The sequence below is a fragment of the Lithohypha guttulata genome (genome assembly GCF_036872675.1).
Source record: "Lithohypha guttulata strain CCFEE 5908 chromosome Unknown scaffold_4, whole genome shotgun sequence".
Lineage (NCBI taxonomy): Eukaryota > Fungi > Ascomycota > Eurotiomycetes > Chaetothyriales > Trichomeriaceae > Lithohypha > Lithohypha guttulata.
The window spans coordinates 1,132,533-1,151,121 of NW_027042753.1; the positions used below are offsets into that span (position 1 = coordinate 1,132,533).

General features: G+C 48.2%; 7 protein-coding genes across 7 annotated transcripts; 5 read left to right on the forward strand and 2 right to left on the reverse strand.

Moving 5' to 3' along the window:
• Positions 1–231: 231 nt before the first annotated feature.
• LTR64_005558 (uncharacterized protein) lies at positions 232–5,190 on the forward strand (the record flags this gene model as incomplete). Its single annotated transcript, XM_064899896.1, has 2 exons — positions 232–630; positions 679–5,190. 2 exons carry the CDS (start codon positions 232–234, stop codon positions 5,188–5,190), a joined length of 4,911 nt encoding a protein of 1,636 aa, XP_064753208.1.
• A 689-nt stretch (positions 5,191–5,879) lies between these two features.
• LTR64_005559 (uncharacterized protein) lies at positions 5,880–7,022 on the forward strand (the record flags this gene model as incomplete). The annotated part of the gene is made up of 1 exon (XM_064899897.1): positions 5,880–7,022. One exon carries the CDS (start codon positions 5,880–5,882, stop codon positions 7,020–7,022), a length of 1,143 nt encoding a protein of 380 aa, XP_064753209.1.
• Positions 7,023–7,603: 581 nt separating this feature from the next.
• Positions 7,604–9,464, forward strand: LTR64_005560 (uncharacterized protein; the record flags this gene model as incomplete). Its single annotated transcript, XM_064899898.1, has 2 exons — positions 7,604–8,675; positions 8,767–9,464. The coding sequence occupies 2 exons, from the start codon at positions 7,604–7,606 to the stop codon at positions 9,462–9,464; spliced, it is 1,770 nt and encodes a 589-aa protein (XP_064753210.1).
• A 528-nt stretch (positions 9,465–9,992) lies between these two features.
• On the reverse strand, positions 9,993–13,694 carry MSH6 (DNA mismatch repair protein msh6; the record flags this gene model as incomplete). Its single annotated transcript, XM_064899899.1, has 3 exons — positions 9,993–13,075; positions 13,120–13,285; positions 13,332–13,694. 3 exons carry the CDS (start codon positions 13,692–13,694, stop codon positions 9,993–9,995), a joined length of 3,612 nt encoding a protein of 1,203 aa, XP_064753211.1.
• Positions 13,695–13,955: 261 nt separating this feature from the next.
• Positions 13,956–14,678, forward strand: NAT4 (N alpha-acetyl-transferase; the record flags this gene model as incomplete). Its single annotated transcript, XM_064899900.1, has 2 exons — positions 13,956–14,007; positions 14,071–14,678. 2 exons carry the CDS (start codon positions 13,956–13,958, stop codon positions 14,676–14,678), a joined length of 660 nt encoding a protein of 219 aa, XP_064753212.1.
• Positions 14,679–14,755: 77 nt separating this feature from the next.
• On the reverse strand, positions 14,756–16,017 carry LTR64_005563 (uncharacterized protein; the record flags this gene model as incomplete). The annotated part of the gene is made up of 2 exons (XM_064899901.1): positions 14,756–14,994; positions 15,045–16,017. The coding sequence occupies 2 exons, from the start codon at positions 16,015–16,017 to the stop codon at positions 14,756–14,758; spliced, it is 1,212 nt and encodes a 403-aa protein (XP_064753213.1).
• A 313-nt stretch (positions 16,018–16,330) lies between these two features.
• NOP7 (mRNA-binding ribosome synthesis protein nop7) lies at positions 16,331–18,295 on the forward strand (the record flags this gene model as incomplete). The annotated part of the gene is made up of 1 exon (XM_064899902.1): positions 16,331–18,295. One exon carries the CDS (start codon positions 16,331–16,333, stop codon positions 18,293–18,295), a length of 1,965 nt encoding a protein of 654 aa, XP_064753214.1.
• Positions 18,296–18,589: the final 294 nt, after the last annotated feature.

Consider the following 18,589-nt stretch of genomic DNA (forward strand, 5'->3'; position numbering starts at 1 on the left):
TTCAACTACTAAATGAACGAACAAATGCAATCCTTCTTGCTTGAAAAGTGTTATCTCCTATGCCGGGAAACAGTATGACGGTTGTCACTATGAATAATACTCGTCGCAGCAAAGGTTCGCCACTATTGCCGTAGAACTAATTTTTGTTTTCGAACTACGTTGCGACCATTTTCTTCTTGTACAGCACAAAATCTTCACGCGCTGGCCGCTCTTCACGCTGTAGCAGCTGGAATGCTTGAGAAAGGCGATGCATATTGGGCGATGAACTATCATATCGCAACCCTCGTTCCGTTGAACATCATGTACGAAGCCACAACCACGTCTTTCGTTGTTTCAATAGCCTGTCTCGTGTTGGTGGCAATCGCGTCCATACCTCATGCGGTAAATGCTTTTCAACAGCACCTAACACATCGATACAAGTATCAGACCCTCCCTGGGAAATACGAGGATCAAGATGGTCAAGCCACTGAGCAGTCTCAGTCTGCCTTTACTGATGTACCTCAACGAGTATTGTTAGTGGCGGCTAGCTTTACAGGACTGGCAGTGGCTCTTGCTCCAGTTCTCCTGATCTCTACAAATAGTGAGAGGGCAGATTTTGCTCTTCAGCAATGGTTTCAGTTCGGCACCTGGGTAAGAGGTCCTTTCTAACAATTATGTCAAACGCTTACCAGATGATAGACCGTCTTGTTCGTGCAATCTTGTGGCATATACGTTACGACTACTTCTATTGATAAATGCAGACTTGGCGCTTGGAACTCACTCTCTGCCCTTCTGCTGGCGGTATCAATCGCTGTTGAGGATGTCCTGTTGTACTTCAAAAACGTTTATCCTGACCCTCAGAAGACTCATGCAATTCTCTCAGCTACGCAATTCATTTTGGCAATGGTCATCTTCTTCACGAGCGTCTCGATCCCTCGACGTCCCGAGCTTACCAAAGATGGTAAACCTGTTGACCGTGAGTACACAGTTTCTCTAATTAACAGATTCACCTTTTCGTGGCCCGCTCCTGTACTGAACTATGCTGCGAAAAATCGCACTCTTACGCACGATGATCTGCCTGTTATTAACTACTCAATGCGAGCCGAGACACTCAGACAGGAGTTCGATGCGGTGGGTAAAAAAGACAAGCTATGGAAGCAGATTTTCTGGTCTCACAAGAAGTTATTTGCTGCTCAATGGAGTCTTCAGATCTTAACTGCTATTACGAACTTCCTGCCACAGATTGTGCTCTACACGGTTTTGAGGCTTCTCGAAGCTCGAGATAGTGGTGCTTCTAACCAGTTCCAGCTTTGGATTGCTGCGTTCGGTATGGGTCTTGCGGTCGCTCTTGGAGCCTGGCTCGAATCACTACTCTTCTACGTATGCTTCTTGAAACTAGGTATTCCAGTCTACGAGCAACTTTCGGCGGTCATATTCGGCAAAGCTATTCGAAAAAAGGACGTCAAGAGTGCCGCTAAGGTCGATCAGGATGCTGAAATTCGAGGGGAAGTCAATGTAACTAAAGATTCAGCCCTCCAGAACGACCAGACTAAGGTTACCACGGAAGAGGAAGAGAACGACGATGACGAAGAAGTCACAAAAACCAAACAAAGCACCATCAACCTTATCGGTGTTGATTCCAAACGAGTATCCGATTTTTGTACCTACAACTATCTCTTTGTCGGCTCGGCTGTCAAACTAGTGTTCGCTATCATCTTCCTGGTCAAGCTTATCGGTTGGATACCTATGCTCTGTGGCTTCGCAGCACCCGTGGTAATTAGTCCGATCAACTATCTGATCAGCAAGAAATACAGTGACGCCCAGGATGAGCTTATGAAATACCGTGACCAAAAAATGGCTGTTGTTACGGAAGCGCTTCAAGGAATTCGGCAAATCAAATTCAGTGCTCTTGAAAAAGACTGGTACGAGCGTATCCTCAAAACACGTCGGAAAGAGTTGAGAGAACAATGGAAGTCTTTCTGCTATGATACTGGGTTGATCTCGATATGGATCTTCGGACCAGCCTGCATGAGTGCGATATCTCTGGCTTCTTATGCATGGATCAATGGCACAATTTCAGCCTCAGTTGCGTTCACCACTTTGTCCATCTTCGAGGCAATCGAGATGACATTAGCCGTGGTGCCTGAGCTAGTGACGGAGATGATTGATGCCATTGTTTCCGCGAGGAGAATACAAAGTTTCATGGACTCGGCCGAATTGAAGGTAAGCACCACAGCAGGCGATTCAATCTCATTCCAGGATGCAACTATATCCTGGCCTTCTGACGAGCAAGAAGCAGAGGATCGTACCTTCAGCCTCCACGATCTCAACCTCAGTTTTCACATGGGTGAGTTGAATGTTATCTCTGGTCGTACTGGCTCTGGCAAGTCGCTGCTGCTATCGGCTATTATAGGCGAGGCAGACCTGCTTTCAGGCAAACTTACGGTGCCGCGACCCATAGCAGAGCAGGAACGTTTCGATCATAAAGCAAACAGATCAAACTGGATAATTCCGGCAACAATAGCTTACGTGAGTCAAATACCATGGATTGAGAACGCCTCGCTTCGCGACAATATCTTGTTTGGTTTGCCTCATGATGAGGGTCGATACAGGAAGGTCCTTTCGGCGAGCGCTCTAGAAAAAGATCTCGAGATGCTGCAAGATGGCGATCTTACTGATATTGGTGCCAACGGCATCAATCTCAGTGGTGGGCAGAAATGGAGAGCGAGCTTCGCGCGTGCACTTTACAGTCGCGCTGGTATACTTGTTCTGGATGACATCTTTAGTGCCGTCGATGCTCACGTAGGACGCCAGTTATATGAGAACGCTCTTACTGGTGAGTTGTGTCAGGGTCGCACGAGGATCTTGGTCACACACCACGTGGCGCTATGCCTGCCAATGACCAAATATATTGTACTTTTAGGAGAAGGACGTGCTCTCCGCGCTGACACTGTTGACAATCTCCGTGCTAATGGACACTTGAGCGATATCCTAGCATATGATGTCGAAGAGCAGAAGAAAGAGGAAGAGAGTGCAAACCAGGAAGATGCATTGCTGATCGATGATGGTGGCAACGACCTCACGAAAATTGCTACTAACCAATCCCGAAGATCTCGCCGAGCCTCATCTCGTCTTCAAGGCGATCAGGCGACATTAGCACTACAGAGGTCCAGAGCAAGTGCAACTAATGGGTATGAGGAGAACCACAAGTCGAAGGACTCGCCAAAGAAATTCACAGAAGAAGAGGCTCGTGAGACTGGAGCAATCAGTTTCCAAGTCTACAAGACATATGTAAAAGCATGTCGAGGATATTTCTACTGGTTGTGTTTAGCCGTCGTCTTTCTCTCCTGGATCGGGTTCTCTCTTGGTCGCTCCTACTGGGTCTCGCATTGGACACGACAGTACGAAACAGAGGAACACAAGCACCGTGACTTACTGATGTCACTCCAAATACCGAGCTGGCGCCAAACAACGCACCACAAATTATCGACTCTGCGAGCTGACAAGCAATCCAACGACCTCCTCTTCTACATTGGAGTCTACGTTGCCATATCCTTCAGTGCGTGGATCATAGGCACGATACGATATTTTACTGTATTCCTCGCATCGATAAGCGGATCCCATGTCATGTTCCAGAATTTGACAAACACGATCCTCCGAGCACCTCTTCGCTTCTTAGACACCACGCCTGTCGGTCGACTCTCGAACAGATTCACTGCAGACTTCAATATGATCGACTCACGTATGGCCAGCGATCTTGGGTTCATGCTGCATTGTGGTATATCCGTGCTCTCGGTGATTATCGCAGGAGCCTTTGTCTCGCCAATTATGCTCCTCTTTGCGCTCCTGCTAGTCATGGTCTCAGGTTGGTTTGCGAAGCGTTTCCTGCGTGGAGCACGTGAAGTTAAGCGTCTTGAGAGCAATGCCAAATCGCCGATCTTCGAGCAGTTTGGGTCAGTCCTCACTGGTGTTGGCACTATCCGAGCATTTGGCCGCACTGAGGCCTATCTCGAGCGAATGTATGCTAGGATTAATACTCACTGCAGCTGCATCTTCCACGTTTATCTCTTTTCCCGGTGGATGAGCTTCCGAGCAAATATGGTCGGCGCACTCTTCACCTTTGCCACGGCTGCGCTGATCGTCTCGCTCATAGGGATTGATGCTTCATTGGCAGGCTTCGTGCTATCCTTCTCGCTGGACCTGTCTGAAAGTGTTATCTGGGCACTGAGACAATACGCAAACGTTGAGCTAAACTTCAATGCTGTTGAGCGCGTCATTGAGTTCTCGAATATTGAGACCGAGGATCAAGGAGGCGACGATGCTCCTGCCGCGTGGCCAACTAAAGGAGAAATCCAAGTTGAGGATCTTGTTGTCAGCTACTCTGCAGATCTACCTCCAGTGCTGAGAAACCTGAACTTCAATATCGAGGCAAATGAGCGTGTTGGCGTTGTCGGCCGAACTGGAGCTGGTAAGTCGAGCTTGACATTAGCACTTTTCAGATTCCTCGAGGCACAATCGGGGTCTATCCGGATAGATGGCATTGATATCTCGAAGATCAAGCTATACGACCTCAGAAGTCGACTCGCTATCATACCACAAGACCCAGTCCTGTTTTCAGGCACGGTGCGAAGTAATCTGGATCCATTCGATCAGCACAGCGACATCGAGCTCAGGGATGCTCTGGCTCGAGTACATCTCCTCGACCCAGCGTCTTCGACGCAAGCATCAGGCACTGCCACACCGATTCACCGAGGCATCGCTCAAGAAGGTAGTCTTACCGGCACTTCGACACCAGTAAACAAGAACACTGCCTTATCGTTAAGCACACGTATATCAGAATCTGGCCTCAACCTTTCCCAAGGTCAGCGGCAACTTCTGTGCCTGGCACGAGCTATTGTCTCACGGCCACGAATTCTTGTCCTCGACGAAGCAACATCTTCTGTGGATATGGAAACGGATCGACTAATACAGCAAAGCATTAGAGAAGAGTTTGGAGGAAGATGTACGTTGATTGTCATAGCACACAGATTGAGCACAATCGTCGATTTCGAGCGTGTACTAGTCCTAGGTCAAGGGCAGGTAGTCGAATACGGTACGCCGAAAGAGCTGTACCAGTCCAAGGACGTCAAAGAGGGAAGTTTCAGAGAGATGGTAGAAAAAAGCGGTGAGAAGACGATGCTCGAAGAAGTGATGTTTGAGGGGCAAAAGTAGAATAAAAGGGGACCAGGGTCACCGTAGACCTACTGATAATCTGATACGAGTTAACTATTCTCTCTAACAGGAGCTGAGAATATCACCTACTTCGAGTCACCTCAGTTTTCGTGGCTGTAGTGTAAGGACTTCCGACCAGGTGAAAGTTAGGGCGCTGATTGAATTCTATTCATGCCTGGGGCATCAACATTTACAACAAAATCCCCCCGTAACTTCATAGATTCATTTCGTGAGACCAACGTACAATTACGTCCATGGTCGTACCATGCAGGATTCACATCTATGCCTTGGAAACTTCATGCATTTCTAAATGGTCGAACCACTACTACGGTTGTAACAGATGTGGCGCCACTAATAGATTGTGTTGCTCAGCCTCCTAGATAATAGCAAGTTGACCACCGTTCACAATGCGTTGGCGGCGATGTCGTGCTGGCACACCCTGAACATGCGCCCCCTATCGTCTAGCGGGAATTTGATACTGAGGACAATGCCAGAGTCATTGTCATTGTCATTCAGACCAAGGGCAGATGCAATGAGGACTAAGTGACAAAGAGTCACTTTCAAAACAACAAACCCCTGACTCGACACAAGAAGTCTCTTGGATCCGCATTCACTATACGGATCATTATACAAAACAGGCTCTACCTTACTCTTCCACATCTAAATCGTCACCAGCAATGACTTTCACAATGTCACAGGACGACATAGACTTGTCTACGCAAAGGAAGAGACCTAGACTGACCATAGATGTGCCCAAAGCTTGTGCAAGCTCAAACAATGACACCGACAGTGGTGCAACGATCGAAATACCTCTGACCTCCAGAATTCCAAAATTCTCGACCATCAGACGCGGTGAGAAATCCTATGAAGAATCCTTTTTGAGAAGAAAAGCTGATATTCCCAGTGAAATTATTCCAGGCTTGTATCTAGGCAACGCAAAAACAGCAGCAGCTTACCTGAGAGGTGAGCTGGACGACGACCACCAGTATCCAGCGATTTCACGAATTGTTACAATTCTCTCTGACAGGCCTTATCCACTGCCACTACCCTCCCCAAAAGGCTCAGGCACAAAGATTGAACGATTGCGACTCAACAAGTTGGATACCGTTGATGAGGAATTACTTTCAGACCTTGACAGAACTGGTCAATTCATACACGGAGGCGTTCAGAAGTATATGCTCGCCACAAAGTCCCTCCACAAGAACATCCACGTTGAAGCCATGTCATCCATCATCACCCAGATGCAAAGCATGAATATTCACGATGATATTCCTAGGCTTCAGAGCCACAAATCTATTCCTACGCTACAAGCCCAACCTAGCTTGAGAGAAACGATACTGCAAAGACCACATCGTCGCGCTTTCAGCTCACCTACCAACGGATACATGAATGAAAACTCAGTTGTCACTTCGCCAATACCACGACCAGGTGCTGTCTTGGTGCATTGCCATAAAGGCGTGTCGCGATCTGCAACCATTGTCGCAGCATACCTTCTGAAGTACCACCTCGACCTCGTCAGGACGGTAGATATCACTAGCCCTGAAGTGCCGATATGGGACCAAGATCCCACCGCACAAGCCATCAAATTCATTCGGAGCAAGCGGGCAATCGTCAATCCAAATATCGGCTTTCGTGCTCAGCTCTTACAATATTTCCAATTAGACTGCTCACTCAAAGACGAGGATGGTCAGTACAAGGATGAATATCTGAGTTATCAGGAGGACTATGCTGACATAGCACGTACCGCAAAGCTGTTTGTAAGCAGACGGAAAGAAGCAGCTCGAAACGCGCGTGCTGAAAAGCTGGAGGCTGAGCCCATCGAGAGCGACTAGTTTGTAGCGCAAAAGTCTGCTCCCGATGAATGATACAGAATTAGGAGTAGCTAAGTGATAACTGATCCTTCAATCAATAAAGATCTGCTCAGGAAGCCATAGAACAATAAGCAAACCCCATCAAGGCCAAACAACTGTTTCCATCATAGAGCCAATCTGTTTCCCTCGGTTCAATTTTCTTCGACTATTTGTGGGATGTGTGCTTGCGGTACAGTAAAGGGATCCTGATGAAAAGCGCTTCGCTGTCTGGGGAACAATTGAAGCATTGTTAATGCCTGAGACAGAAGGATAACTTTGTTCCGTGACTACCTCCTCGTGTGGTCGGACACGCTAAACACCTTCACCGTGTCGGACAGGCAAATCAGAATGACACTGAACCATAATTCTCATCATCTTCACGCTTTGATGCTAGCAACGGAATATTCTAATATCTTGTTGTTATTCTAAAAAGCAGCAGTGACTCACTCCTTGTTACTATTCTGTTATTACTGAACTTTGATTCACGCCGCGAAATAGTAGACGCATCTCACTCGTCCTTCGTCCAATTGAGAGTGTATCCTTACGTAATCTTCCTTATCACAATGGTTCTCACGTCAAGGAGTGGTCACGCAGCGACACGCGCCGCGGTGTTCGGTCCACCACCAGCGCGGAGGCTCGTAGCGACGCGAGCCCGGATAATTGGGCCAAGACGAGGTCATATATCAACACGAGCACGAGTCGCTAAAAGATACCAGGTTCGACCCAGCAGCCACAGATGGTCCGAAGAAGACATCGATGTGATGGACGACGATCTTCAGAGTCGGGATCAGTTGGCTAGAAGCCACAACGCCACATTTGATGATTCAGATTGCGAGACGACCAGCCCTATAAGTAGGGCCTCGTTGTTGAGCCTGCCGGAGGAGTTGATCGAAAGAATATGTCAAGTCCTCGACTGGAGCGAGGAAGACACTGTTATACGGGCAAGTGCCGCACTCCTCAACCTTTCTCTTACATCTAAAACCTTACATCGAATTTCACAAGCTCATCTATATCGTCAAGTCGACTTAGGAGGTCATCAGATTGTACGGTTCACAAAGTCCATTACCGAAAATCCCTCATTAGCAACGTCGGTCCATGTGGTGACACTTCGTGTCTGTTCATACGACGACTACGAGAAAGAGGACGTCTCCTACTACTCGGAACATGTTCGAGCCGAAGGAACCCACGACATGCAGGAGCTAGAATCTCTGATCCCTGAATTTCCTGCCAAGGAACTCTTCTGGGTTGTGGCACTCGAAGTCCTTCTGCTCAAGCTCAAGCACGTCCACAGCTTGTTCATATCATGGGAAGATTGTCCAGAAATTGAATTGTTTGGTAGAAGACTCAAAGACATTAAAGAACCACTACTGCCTGCCTTGAGGAATCTTGTGTATAAAGACAACTGGGGTAATCTAGCCACATTGAACACAATATTCCACAGATGTAAGCTTAGAACGCTTACGGCCGTCGGTCTTCATGCAACGCAACTCGAGGACCTGTCTATGCCAGCTCTATGTCCGTTTTTGCAGAAGGTAACGCTGGTTAATTCGCCATGGATGTGGGGACGTGATATTAGTCCTATCATCGAACGATGTCCAAATTTGAAGGAGTTTCATTACTTTACACACGATCTAGGTGAGTGACTTTCAAACGTCAAACTCACAGCTATCCTACGGGGGCAGCTAGAGACTTGACGAAAACCATGTTTTGAGCTAACGTCTAATAGAAGACCTAGACGACGAAGATGGGAGCCCAGAAGACTTCATCACTCCCACCGATATTATCAACGGGCTCGAATCGGTCAAGAATACACTCGAAAGTTTATCAATCACAACTGAGTCTCTAGGAGACGACGATGGATTCCCCAGCCTTCGCGGATTCACCGCCTTAGAACACCTCAGACTGGACGCCTTCGACCTAGCAGAATACGAGAGTGACGACGAAGAAGAAACCGATTCAGACGAATCCGTCGACGAGATCATCAGCAACATTGTGCACGCCCAATTCCCGCCCGACCCAGCCACACACCCAGATGCAGCTACAAGCTCAACCAGCGACACTGACACCGACAGCACAGACCTCGACGACGATGAAGAAACAGAAACATCCTCCTCTTCCTCCTCCGGCTCATCATCCAGCTCAGACACCTGCAAACCCTTCCTCCACCTCCTCCCTTCAACCCTCAAAACCCTATGGATCGACAACCTCTGCGACCTGGAAGGCGACCTCGACGATGAACTCATCAAACTCGCCCATACCGCCAAGGAAGACTTCCCAGCTTTCGAGAAGTTGACCGTAGAAGCAGACGGTACAAACGCTGTCAAAGATGTTCAGGCTGCGTACAAGAAGGCTGGTATTGAGTTTGTGCTCATGCCGTATGGTCATGGCTGGTATGTTGAGGAGGATTTAGGGCAGTTCACCTAGGGGATGAGGGACGATGATGATGATGACGCGTCTTCAGTGAAAGCTCAAGACGGTTGGGGTGAGGAGTGAAGACCAGGACGATTTGTCGACATTGTGTCAGCGAGAGGTGTACAGACTTGGGCTTGTGGGACACGATATGGTCTTTAGCGTGTTTTGGATACACTAAACGAAGTGCTTGCAACGAACAGTGGAATACTCCAAGGCGATAGTGGATATAGCCAAATGCTTTGGTTGGCACTAAATAACTCAGTGGTCAAGAGCCCAGTAATACAGCATAAGATAGCATCATCACAAGCGAGCATACCTTCACTTCCACGTTAGTTCTAGTAGTACGAACACCGTGGATCTTTGAAGAGTCATTAGCAATCTTGACGCTATTCTCTCTGTCAAACATGTTTGCTGCACTTGGCATAGAGACAATTGATGTAGAATGATATTAAAAAATTCGCCTTATTCTTCTGCTTGAACGCTAGACAAGACCATATACCGTACAGACATACATACTTATTGTCGATCCGGACCCATATCTTACAGTCCTTCAATACTTTTCAGAAGTGCATCGATTCCGCGATGATCCATACTGCTTTCCTCACGCAGCAAGGACGCGACATCACTGAGCAAGCCTAGTGGTAATTCCTGGTTATTGCTGTCTTCTTCCTGCTTGACCTTGAGCTTTTGGCTGATCCTGCTTGTGTGCTCCCACTCGTGGGCAGCCTCTTCAGCTCGGTCAATGACGCTTTTGGCTATGCCGCACATGGCTGCGCAGTGCATGCCAAAGCTACCTTCTGCGACTCCATCCTCAACCTTGTACATGAATGTTACGCGTCTCTCGGCATCGTCAACCATGATCTGCATGCGTTTGGACACGACTTCGGGATGGCGGTCAAATTCTGCACTCAGCGAATGATAGTGCGTTGCAAAATAACCCAGGCAGCCGATATGACTGGCTAGATGATGGAGCACGGCTTGTGCGACTGCAACTCCGTCGTGACTCGAAGTACCTCGGCCAAGCTCGTCAAGAATAACGAGAGATCGTGGGGAGGCTTCGGTCAAGATCTTCTTGGTCTCAGCAAGCTCGACGAAGAAGGTAGACTGCGCTGCGAAGATGTGATCTTGGGCGCCGAGCCGTGACATGATTCGGTCGATAGGGGTGAGCCTAGCCGACTTGCACGGTACATAGCACCCTACTTGTGCCATCAATGCAGCCACACAAGTCATTCTGAGGACCGTCGACTTGCCAGCCGCATTGGCTCCTGTCAACAACGTGATATTGGCGATATCTCCACCGAGCTTGATGTCGTTGGGAATGAAATCATCGACCTTATCGAGAAGACATGGATGCCGCAACTCCTCAAACTCCAGCACTGATCTCTCGTCGTCGACGAAGGTCGGCCGGCAGGATGGCTGTCCTAGACTTGAGCTCGCTTTGGCCAGTGAGATCAGACAGTCGAGTTGAGCAACAAGCTTGACTGCTGCAAGCCAGATCTCGTAGTGTTCGTCAAAGCGAGCGTAGAAACGACCAGCGACCTCTTTAACAATTTGCGAGTGTGTCTCTTGAGCTTCTTGCAGCTTTCTCACAAGAGCTTTTAGATCATCAAAATAGTACCGCTTCACAGCTTGTGTCGCTGACATTTGGTTCCAGTCTTTAGGTACTTTCTTCGTGACTTTGATAGGCACCTCCATCTGCATGATCTCTTTTCCGTTGTCTCGGTAGCAAACAGCACTCGAGCCTAGCTCTTTTCGCCAAATTTGCAAGAGATCATTCAGTTCCTTGTGAATAGACTCGATGTAATCCTGTGACTCGTCAAAGTCTTCTTCAATGCCTCGCTCTGGTACAAGAATGCCAGCTTCTCTGCCTTTCTCTCTGTCAAACGCTTTCTGCCAGTACTTCAACCTGCTGTGAAGCTCTGGCATCGACGTGATCAACTGGCCAATAACTCCTTGATCATCAACACTTTTAGACTGGCCCTCCTTAAGCAGTGAGAAGGTATACTCGATCTGCTCGAAGCCCTCGAGAACACGAACGAAGTCCTGAGCTTTGCAAGTTCCAGCATGGACCCTTGAGATCAATCTCTCCAAATCAGGCATCTTTTGCATTTCGGCCGTGAACCTATCACGGGTTTTATGATCGGCATTGAGCGAATCGACAGCGTCTAAACGGGCATTGATCTTTTGGGTATCCAAGAGAGGATGACAAACCCAGAGCTTAAGCAGTCGCTTGCCGAATGAGGTGACACACCTATCAAGTAGCTGAAATAGTGTTCCATCAGCACCACCATCGAACGTATTGGCAAAGACTTCTAGGTTGATAAGAGTCTGACCATCAAGCACCAAGCTTGTGGCTTTTTTGATGGGGTCGTAGGCCTCAAATTTGCCCATGGTGACCAAGCTTTCCTCTATCTTGAGAGTTCGGAGGTAGTGTATAAGCGCGCCCAGAGCGGACATTAAGAGCTCCTTGTCCTTGGACTCTTCAAGGACTTGTGGCCATTCTTGTGCAAAATAATTACTAGCCTCGATCTCTTTCACCGTGATGTGGCCCTCCCAGAATTCCCTGCTTGGCTTGAGGTAATTCCATATCGTGGTAGGTCCTGTATTGTTCTTGAGTATCCTCAAGGTTTTGATAGAGAGTGCACCCTTTTCGAGCAGCAGCTCCTGTGGTCTCGTCTGAGCCACAAAGGTCTCGAAACGTGTCAGATCGTTGTCGTCAACGAATTCTGTCACGTGAAATTGTCCAGTGGCGGTATCGACGAATGCAATACCAAAGGCCGGCTTTTCGTCTCTTACCGACTCTTTAATGGCTACACACCAGGTTGACATGTCGTTTTGCAGCATCGCTCCTTCCACAAGCGTTCCTGCTGTAAGAACGCAAGCAAGCTCACGGCGGATGACCTTCTCCTCTTTCGCGCCTTTGCCCTTGCCTGGCTTTTCTTCACGATCTCGCATTTCCTTACCTAATGCCGTCTCTCGCTGATCTACTCTAGCGATTTTGAAGCCCTTAGCAACGAACTGGGTCGCCCACATGTCCAAGCTCGACTCAGGTACGCCAACCATACGCATATTGACTCGATCTGTCAACTTCAGATCGAACAGCTGATGACCAATGGTGGCATCGTTCTCATATAGCTCATAGAACTTGCCCTTCTTGAAGAACACTATAGTGTCCCAGAATTTCTGCTTGATCTCCCAGTACTGCTTCTCGAATGGTGAAAACTTCGACCATGCAAGTGGTGGTATGAAGATTGTGCGAGGATCGTAATCAGGGTGGCCTTTTGGGTTACCGTCAATATCTCTAATTTCTTCGAGCCAGGTGTACCTCTTTTCAGGCTCAGTCATGTGGGGTTTCAGCTTCTTCCCAGCAGTACCAGGCTTCTTAGACGGTAGATTGGTCGATCTTTGCTGCAACGGCTGCGGGTTCTGAGGATCGAATGTCCATTGAGTAGCTGTTGAGGATTCGGGTAGGTCGTCCAGAGCCACAGCGATTTCAGTACCTGGCTCATTCTCTCCTTCTTCGTCTATGGAAGGCTTACGAATAGTGGGTTTGTTCTGTCTCTTTCTCTTGGTTGGTCTGACATCCTCCTCCGAGTCGTCGGCCGCTATAAAGTCGTCGAGGTCTAGCGTCATTAGCATCCAGATTCGAAACGACAAGGCTGCTTACCTTCGTCGATATCGTTCTCCTGGTCGTAGATGTCCTCGTCTGCACTTTCGGACATCTTACGTCGTTTTGCTGGTGGTTGTCTCCGAGCAGTCCTCGACTTAAAGATCTCATCGTTGTCTGTTCCTTCACTATCGGATTCGACATAATTGATCTTCTTGCTCTTAACCTAGATTCTTATCAGCCACCATTTCCAACTCGAATGGAATGCGTACTCTTCTCGAAGGTGTTCCTGTTCCATTGACAACCTCTACAGGCTTTGTCTGATCTCTGTCAGCAGAGGCCGGCGAAATGAGGCCATAACCAAAGCGAGGACTAGCCTTTATGTCTTCGTCGTCTTCTGGTCCTACCACATCGCTGCTCGGGACTGGGGTCAACTTGGGTCTTGATGTAGGTGCACTAAAGTTTGGCCTGCTCGATTTCTTACGAGGGCTCGACCTCTCGGGTAGCTTGACAGCACTGGCGGAAGTAGGAGTTTTAGAGAAGAACGCTGCAATACTTTTTTGGCCGGACGATGAGCCAGCTTTCTGCAGTGTAGCTGGTGTTGACGATGCTGGTGTCGACCCCTTTCTTGCCATACTTAACGTGTATTACGGCAAGACCGAGCCGAGCGTATGAATTCAACTTGGAAACTACTGACCTAACCCTCGCGAGATTGAGGTCTGGGTCGTAGTTACCAAAAGAGGCAAATGCGGAGCGCGTTCAAGACGCGCTCCTGCCGCGTCTCGTGTTTAAGTTCTTCGAAGTATAGCGGCTGAGCTAGTGATGGGAAGTACCTCGAATGAAACCTTCAGGCTTCAAAGGTCCGCACACGAGATTATGAATCGTGGTCATGGGCAATGACATTTACCCAGAGATCGAACAAAGTGCTTACAAGGGCTATCGCAGAGGGTAAGCTCGTTGAAACGGTCAACTCTTTGAATCACGATGACTTTGTCAAGCTCTATCTTACAGAGCATCAGATCGCTGAGGCTAGGAAGGATGTCCTTGAAAAGACCGGAAGAGCGTTGCACCTTGACTTGCACTTCTCAGCGTCGTTGCGTGTCGACGAAGAGCACATCCTGTCAGCATGTTTCGAGTTGATCCAGGAAAGTAGTGCTGCAGACTACAAGGCATCGGAAATAAAATGGTCTCCAAGCAGCAAACGAAAGGAGATGTTGCTACCGGACATGAGATATCTTATCCTCTCTGGTGAAGACAAAGCGTTTGAGCCTAATTGCAAAAGTGACAAGGCAATCCTTGGTTTCGTGTCGTTCATGATCACTTACGAGGACGGTCACGAGGTGATCTACGTGTACGAAATACACCTTGCAAAAGAGCTGAGAGGCCAAGGAGTGGGCAAGGTACTCATGGAACTGGTCGAAAGAATTGGTAGTAAGATCAAAGTCGAAAAGTGCATGTTGACTGTCTTCAAGTCCAATAAGCAGGCTGTTCGATGGTACGAACGCTTAGGATACGACGTTGATGTATTCAGTCCAGGACCTCGACTTCTTCGCAATGGTACTGTAAAAGAGCCAGGCTATCTGATTCTATCGAAGTCATCCGATCAAGATGACGACTGAGCCGTGCGTCTTTCGGTCGTTTTCGTTTGAAATGCAACGTAGACGGGCTCTACGTGTGCAAACTCGAATTTCGAGACTCATATCTGTCTCACCTCTTTGCCCCTCATCTCAGGGCGTAACATTTCCCACTCATCCCTAAGGACAGCAAACAAGCTATCTCCAACCAGCATACTAAGTCCCAAACTCCATACCAGTGTGATAGCATAGAAAAAATTGGCATTGCCAGATCCGGCATATATCCAGATCTGGTAAAATGCTGGGCCAAGAAGAGACGAGTATAGCAGGACCGAGGCAGCCAAGAAGGTATAACGTGTTACTACATAGCGTTAGTCAAACTTCAAGCACTTGGTAAAATGGACAACTTACGTGGCATGACGTGCTTGTACAACGGCAACACTCCAAGATACAAGGAGACATCTGAAGTGCTGGGGTATGGTTTGAAGATTGTGACCAAGCCAAGAAGAGCAATGATAACAAAGAGTGGCTGCTCGGGTAATCGAACGGTCAATGCTCCAACATATCCGACCAGGTGAATCCAAAAGACACCGATGAAAAAGCTTCGAAAAGCATCGAAGATCTCAATGAAGAAATACCACCACAAGCCGATGTTGGGAGTGAGATCGGTAACACTAATCTGCGCTCCATAACATGAAGATATGAAGTTCTTCAGGTCACCAACAAGTAGTGTCGAGACTAGAAGAAGGATCGCAATCATACCGGCGTACAAGCTCAGTAAGGAAAGGGTGTTTTTCCTTTCTAGCTTGGCTGCCTTCGACTGTGCCCAGTATAAGATGAGCGGAGGTAATAATAGAGCTGGGTAAAGAGACAGGTATGTACCTAGTGCAATGGCGAACATTGCACCGAATGCATTTCCTGCTGCAGCGCTGGCCACTGCCTGAATGACTGCAGCATTAGTGACCAATGTCGTAGACGAGCCCAGACATGACAGTATAGTGAAAGGATTGAACAGGTACGCAGTGGCGATCTGCGTCTCATCGAGCTTTTGAAAGCGAGGTGTCGGTAACCTGAGCTTGTTGGCAATTACGGTCAAATTGTGTGCGTTGAGCACATCGAGAAGTGTAAATATGGCTGCTGGTGGCAGGATCTCGAAGATGACCAGCAGAAGGGGAGCCTGATGAAAGACACCGCCATCGTAGGGCGAGACTCCTCTTTCAAACAAAAACAGGCCTTCCAGTAATCGCTTGTAGCTAGATATGGGTGTTGAAATCTCGACTCTGTCAATCAAGACGGATATTATGTTCGGAAAGAAATAAAATATCGAGAGTCTTAGAACCACGGCTGCAACGTATGCTGCAATGGTTTTCGGTTGTGGTGCCATGGTATAGGTAATGGTTTCTCACTCGGCCTCATCTTTGGTATAGAAACACCTGTGTGACAATCGATCCAGGATATATCATGTCTGCCTCGTCCCAGCTATTACTTTCAAGGTCGAAGAAGGCCACATTGCATCTCTTAGTCGAGAACACCTCGAACAGATTGGGTGCATTTGGCCTCCCGTAGTTCTCCTCGCTTTCGGCACATCTTCGCTTAGTTGGACCTCGATTTCGTCCTCCGCAAATAAATTTTTGGACAGTGATAGCCTCGACAGCCTCTACAATTCCGAAGTACAGCTCACAAGTACACACTGCAACATGGCTAAACAAAAGAAGAGAGGCAAGTCTGGCCAAGCCAAGAACTATATCACTCGAACGCAGGCTGTACGAAAGCTGCAAATATCGCTGCCAGATTTCCGGCGACTATGCATTTTCAAGGGCATTTACCCCAGAGAGCCACGGAACATCAAGAAAGCGAACAAGTCAGCCACTCACTCGACGACGTTCTACTACACCAAAGACATCCAGTATCTCCTTCACGAGCCTCTTCTAGCCAAGTTTCGAGACCAGAAGGCGTTACAGAAAAAGATCGCAAAGTCGCTCGGGCGCAATGAACTACAAGATGCGTTGCGCTTAGAAAAGAATGGGACACCAAAGATCAAACTCGACCACATTGTGCGAGAGCGATATCCAACCTTCGTGGACGCATTACGCGATCTAGACGATGCGCTGTCTTTACTTTTCCTGTTTGCAAACTTGCCTTCGACTGAGACTGTGCCACCAAGAGTAATTGCCAGATGTCAGCGGTTGTGCCACGAGTTCCAACACTACCTCATAACTACAAATTCTCTCAAGAAGTCGTTCTTGTCGATCAAAGGCATATACTACCAGGCCACAATTCATGGACAGGACGTCATGTGGTTGGTGCCATATAAGTTTGTGCAAAGGGTTACTCAAGATGTGGATTACAGAATTATGGGCACTTTCGTCGAGTTCTACTGCACTTTACTTGGTTTCATAAACTACAAGTTATTCACTGAGATCGGCTTAGTATATCCTCCGAGGTTCGACCAACAAAGTGACGACAGAGGTGCTGAGCTAGCAGCTTTCACGCTCGAAGGACGCAATGTGGCCGACAATGCAATTCAGAATGGTAGTTCGCAGAAACAGCTCAGTAGTGGGCAAGATCCTACACAAAACCCAGCCGAAGTGCAGGCAACCATTGACAAGATAGCTCGGGAAGGAGAAGGGGAAGCGGCTCAACAGTTACAGGAAGAACTTAAAGAGGACGTTGAAGAGAACGGAGGCGTTGACAAGTTCGAGGTTGCGGCCCCAAATGCTGACGAGCTGCCACAGCCCCAGACAAGTAGCGACGAAGCTGCTCATCTCTTCTCCGACTTCACCTTCTACATATCTCGCGAAGCACCTCGACCACCGCTCGAGTTCCTGTTGAGGGCTTTTGGCTGCAAACGTATAGGCTGGGATCAGGTGCAGGGTGAGGGAGCGTTTACTTTTGATGAGAAGGATCCACGAATTACTCACCAGATTGTGGATAAGCCAATGAACATGACAAATGGCGATGCCGCGGCTAAACCTGGCTATGTGGTGGCTGGCAGAACATACGTTCAGCCACAATGGGTATGGGACTGCGTCAACGAGGCGAAGTTACTAAGGACCGATGTTTATGCGCCTGGTGAAACGTTACCACCACATCTGAGTCCTTGGATGAAGCCAGTCAAAGGACAATATGATCCACGTACGCCATTGGAGGAACAGCAGCTGGAAGGCGAGGAAGATGAAGAGCTTAGCGAAGATGAGGCCCAAGAGCTTCTGGACGGTGCCGAGCCTGATGTGTCAGAGGACGAGGAACAAGACGAGGTTGACGAACTCGATGGAGCAGCGGATGGCATGACTGTTGACATGGCAGGTGCCTCTTCTGACGAGGGAGGTGCAGAAATTGACGAGGCCTTTGGCGGGTTTGAGGACGAAGAACAGGCAGAAGAAGAAGACGAGGAAGATGACCACCAAGCCGAACTTGCTGCTGAAGCTGCCGGTACCTCGATCGCGTCTCGCAAGCAGCCGACTTCGAAAGATAAACGCAAACAGGAGCGGCTCACACAGCAGAAGCAGCAGGATGAGGAAATTGAAAGACAGAAGATGATGATGAGCAATAAGAAGAGAAAGTTGTATGAGAAGATGCAACATTCGAACAATATTAAGGATGCAGAAGCCGAGAAGCTGCGGCGTAAGAGAAGGAAGCTCGAGCAAAAGCAGAAAAGATAATTATCCGGTGTAGCAAGGATCAACAATAAGCGGACTGTTCTCGTTGTGCATAACTTCTGTCCATCTTCATGCAACTTTCCTCCCAAGTTTGCGAAAAAAACAAGTATCTTAGAATACGGTTAGTGGAGTGACTATCTGTGCAGCGTGAAGTGAATGTATAATCGACCCTATTGCGTATCGCAAGCTCCGATTTGATGAAGCTTTTGAAGCTGCGATCGGAAAAGAACCTCAACATCCGCGAACCTTTCTAAACACGCGACCTTTCGTTTCGCTTGCCCTCTCACACGACGCGCT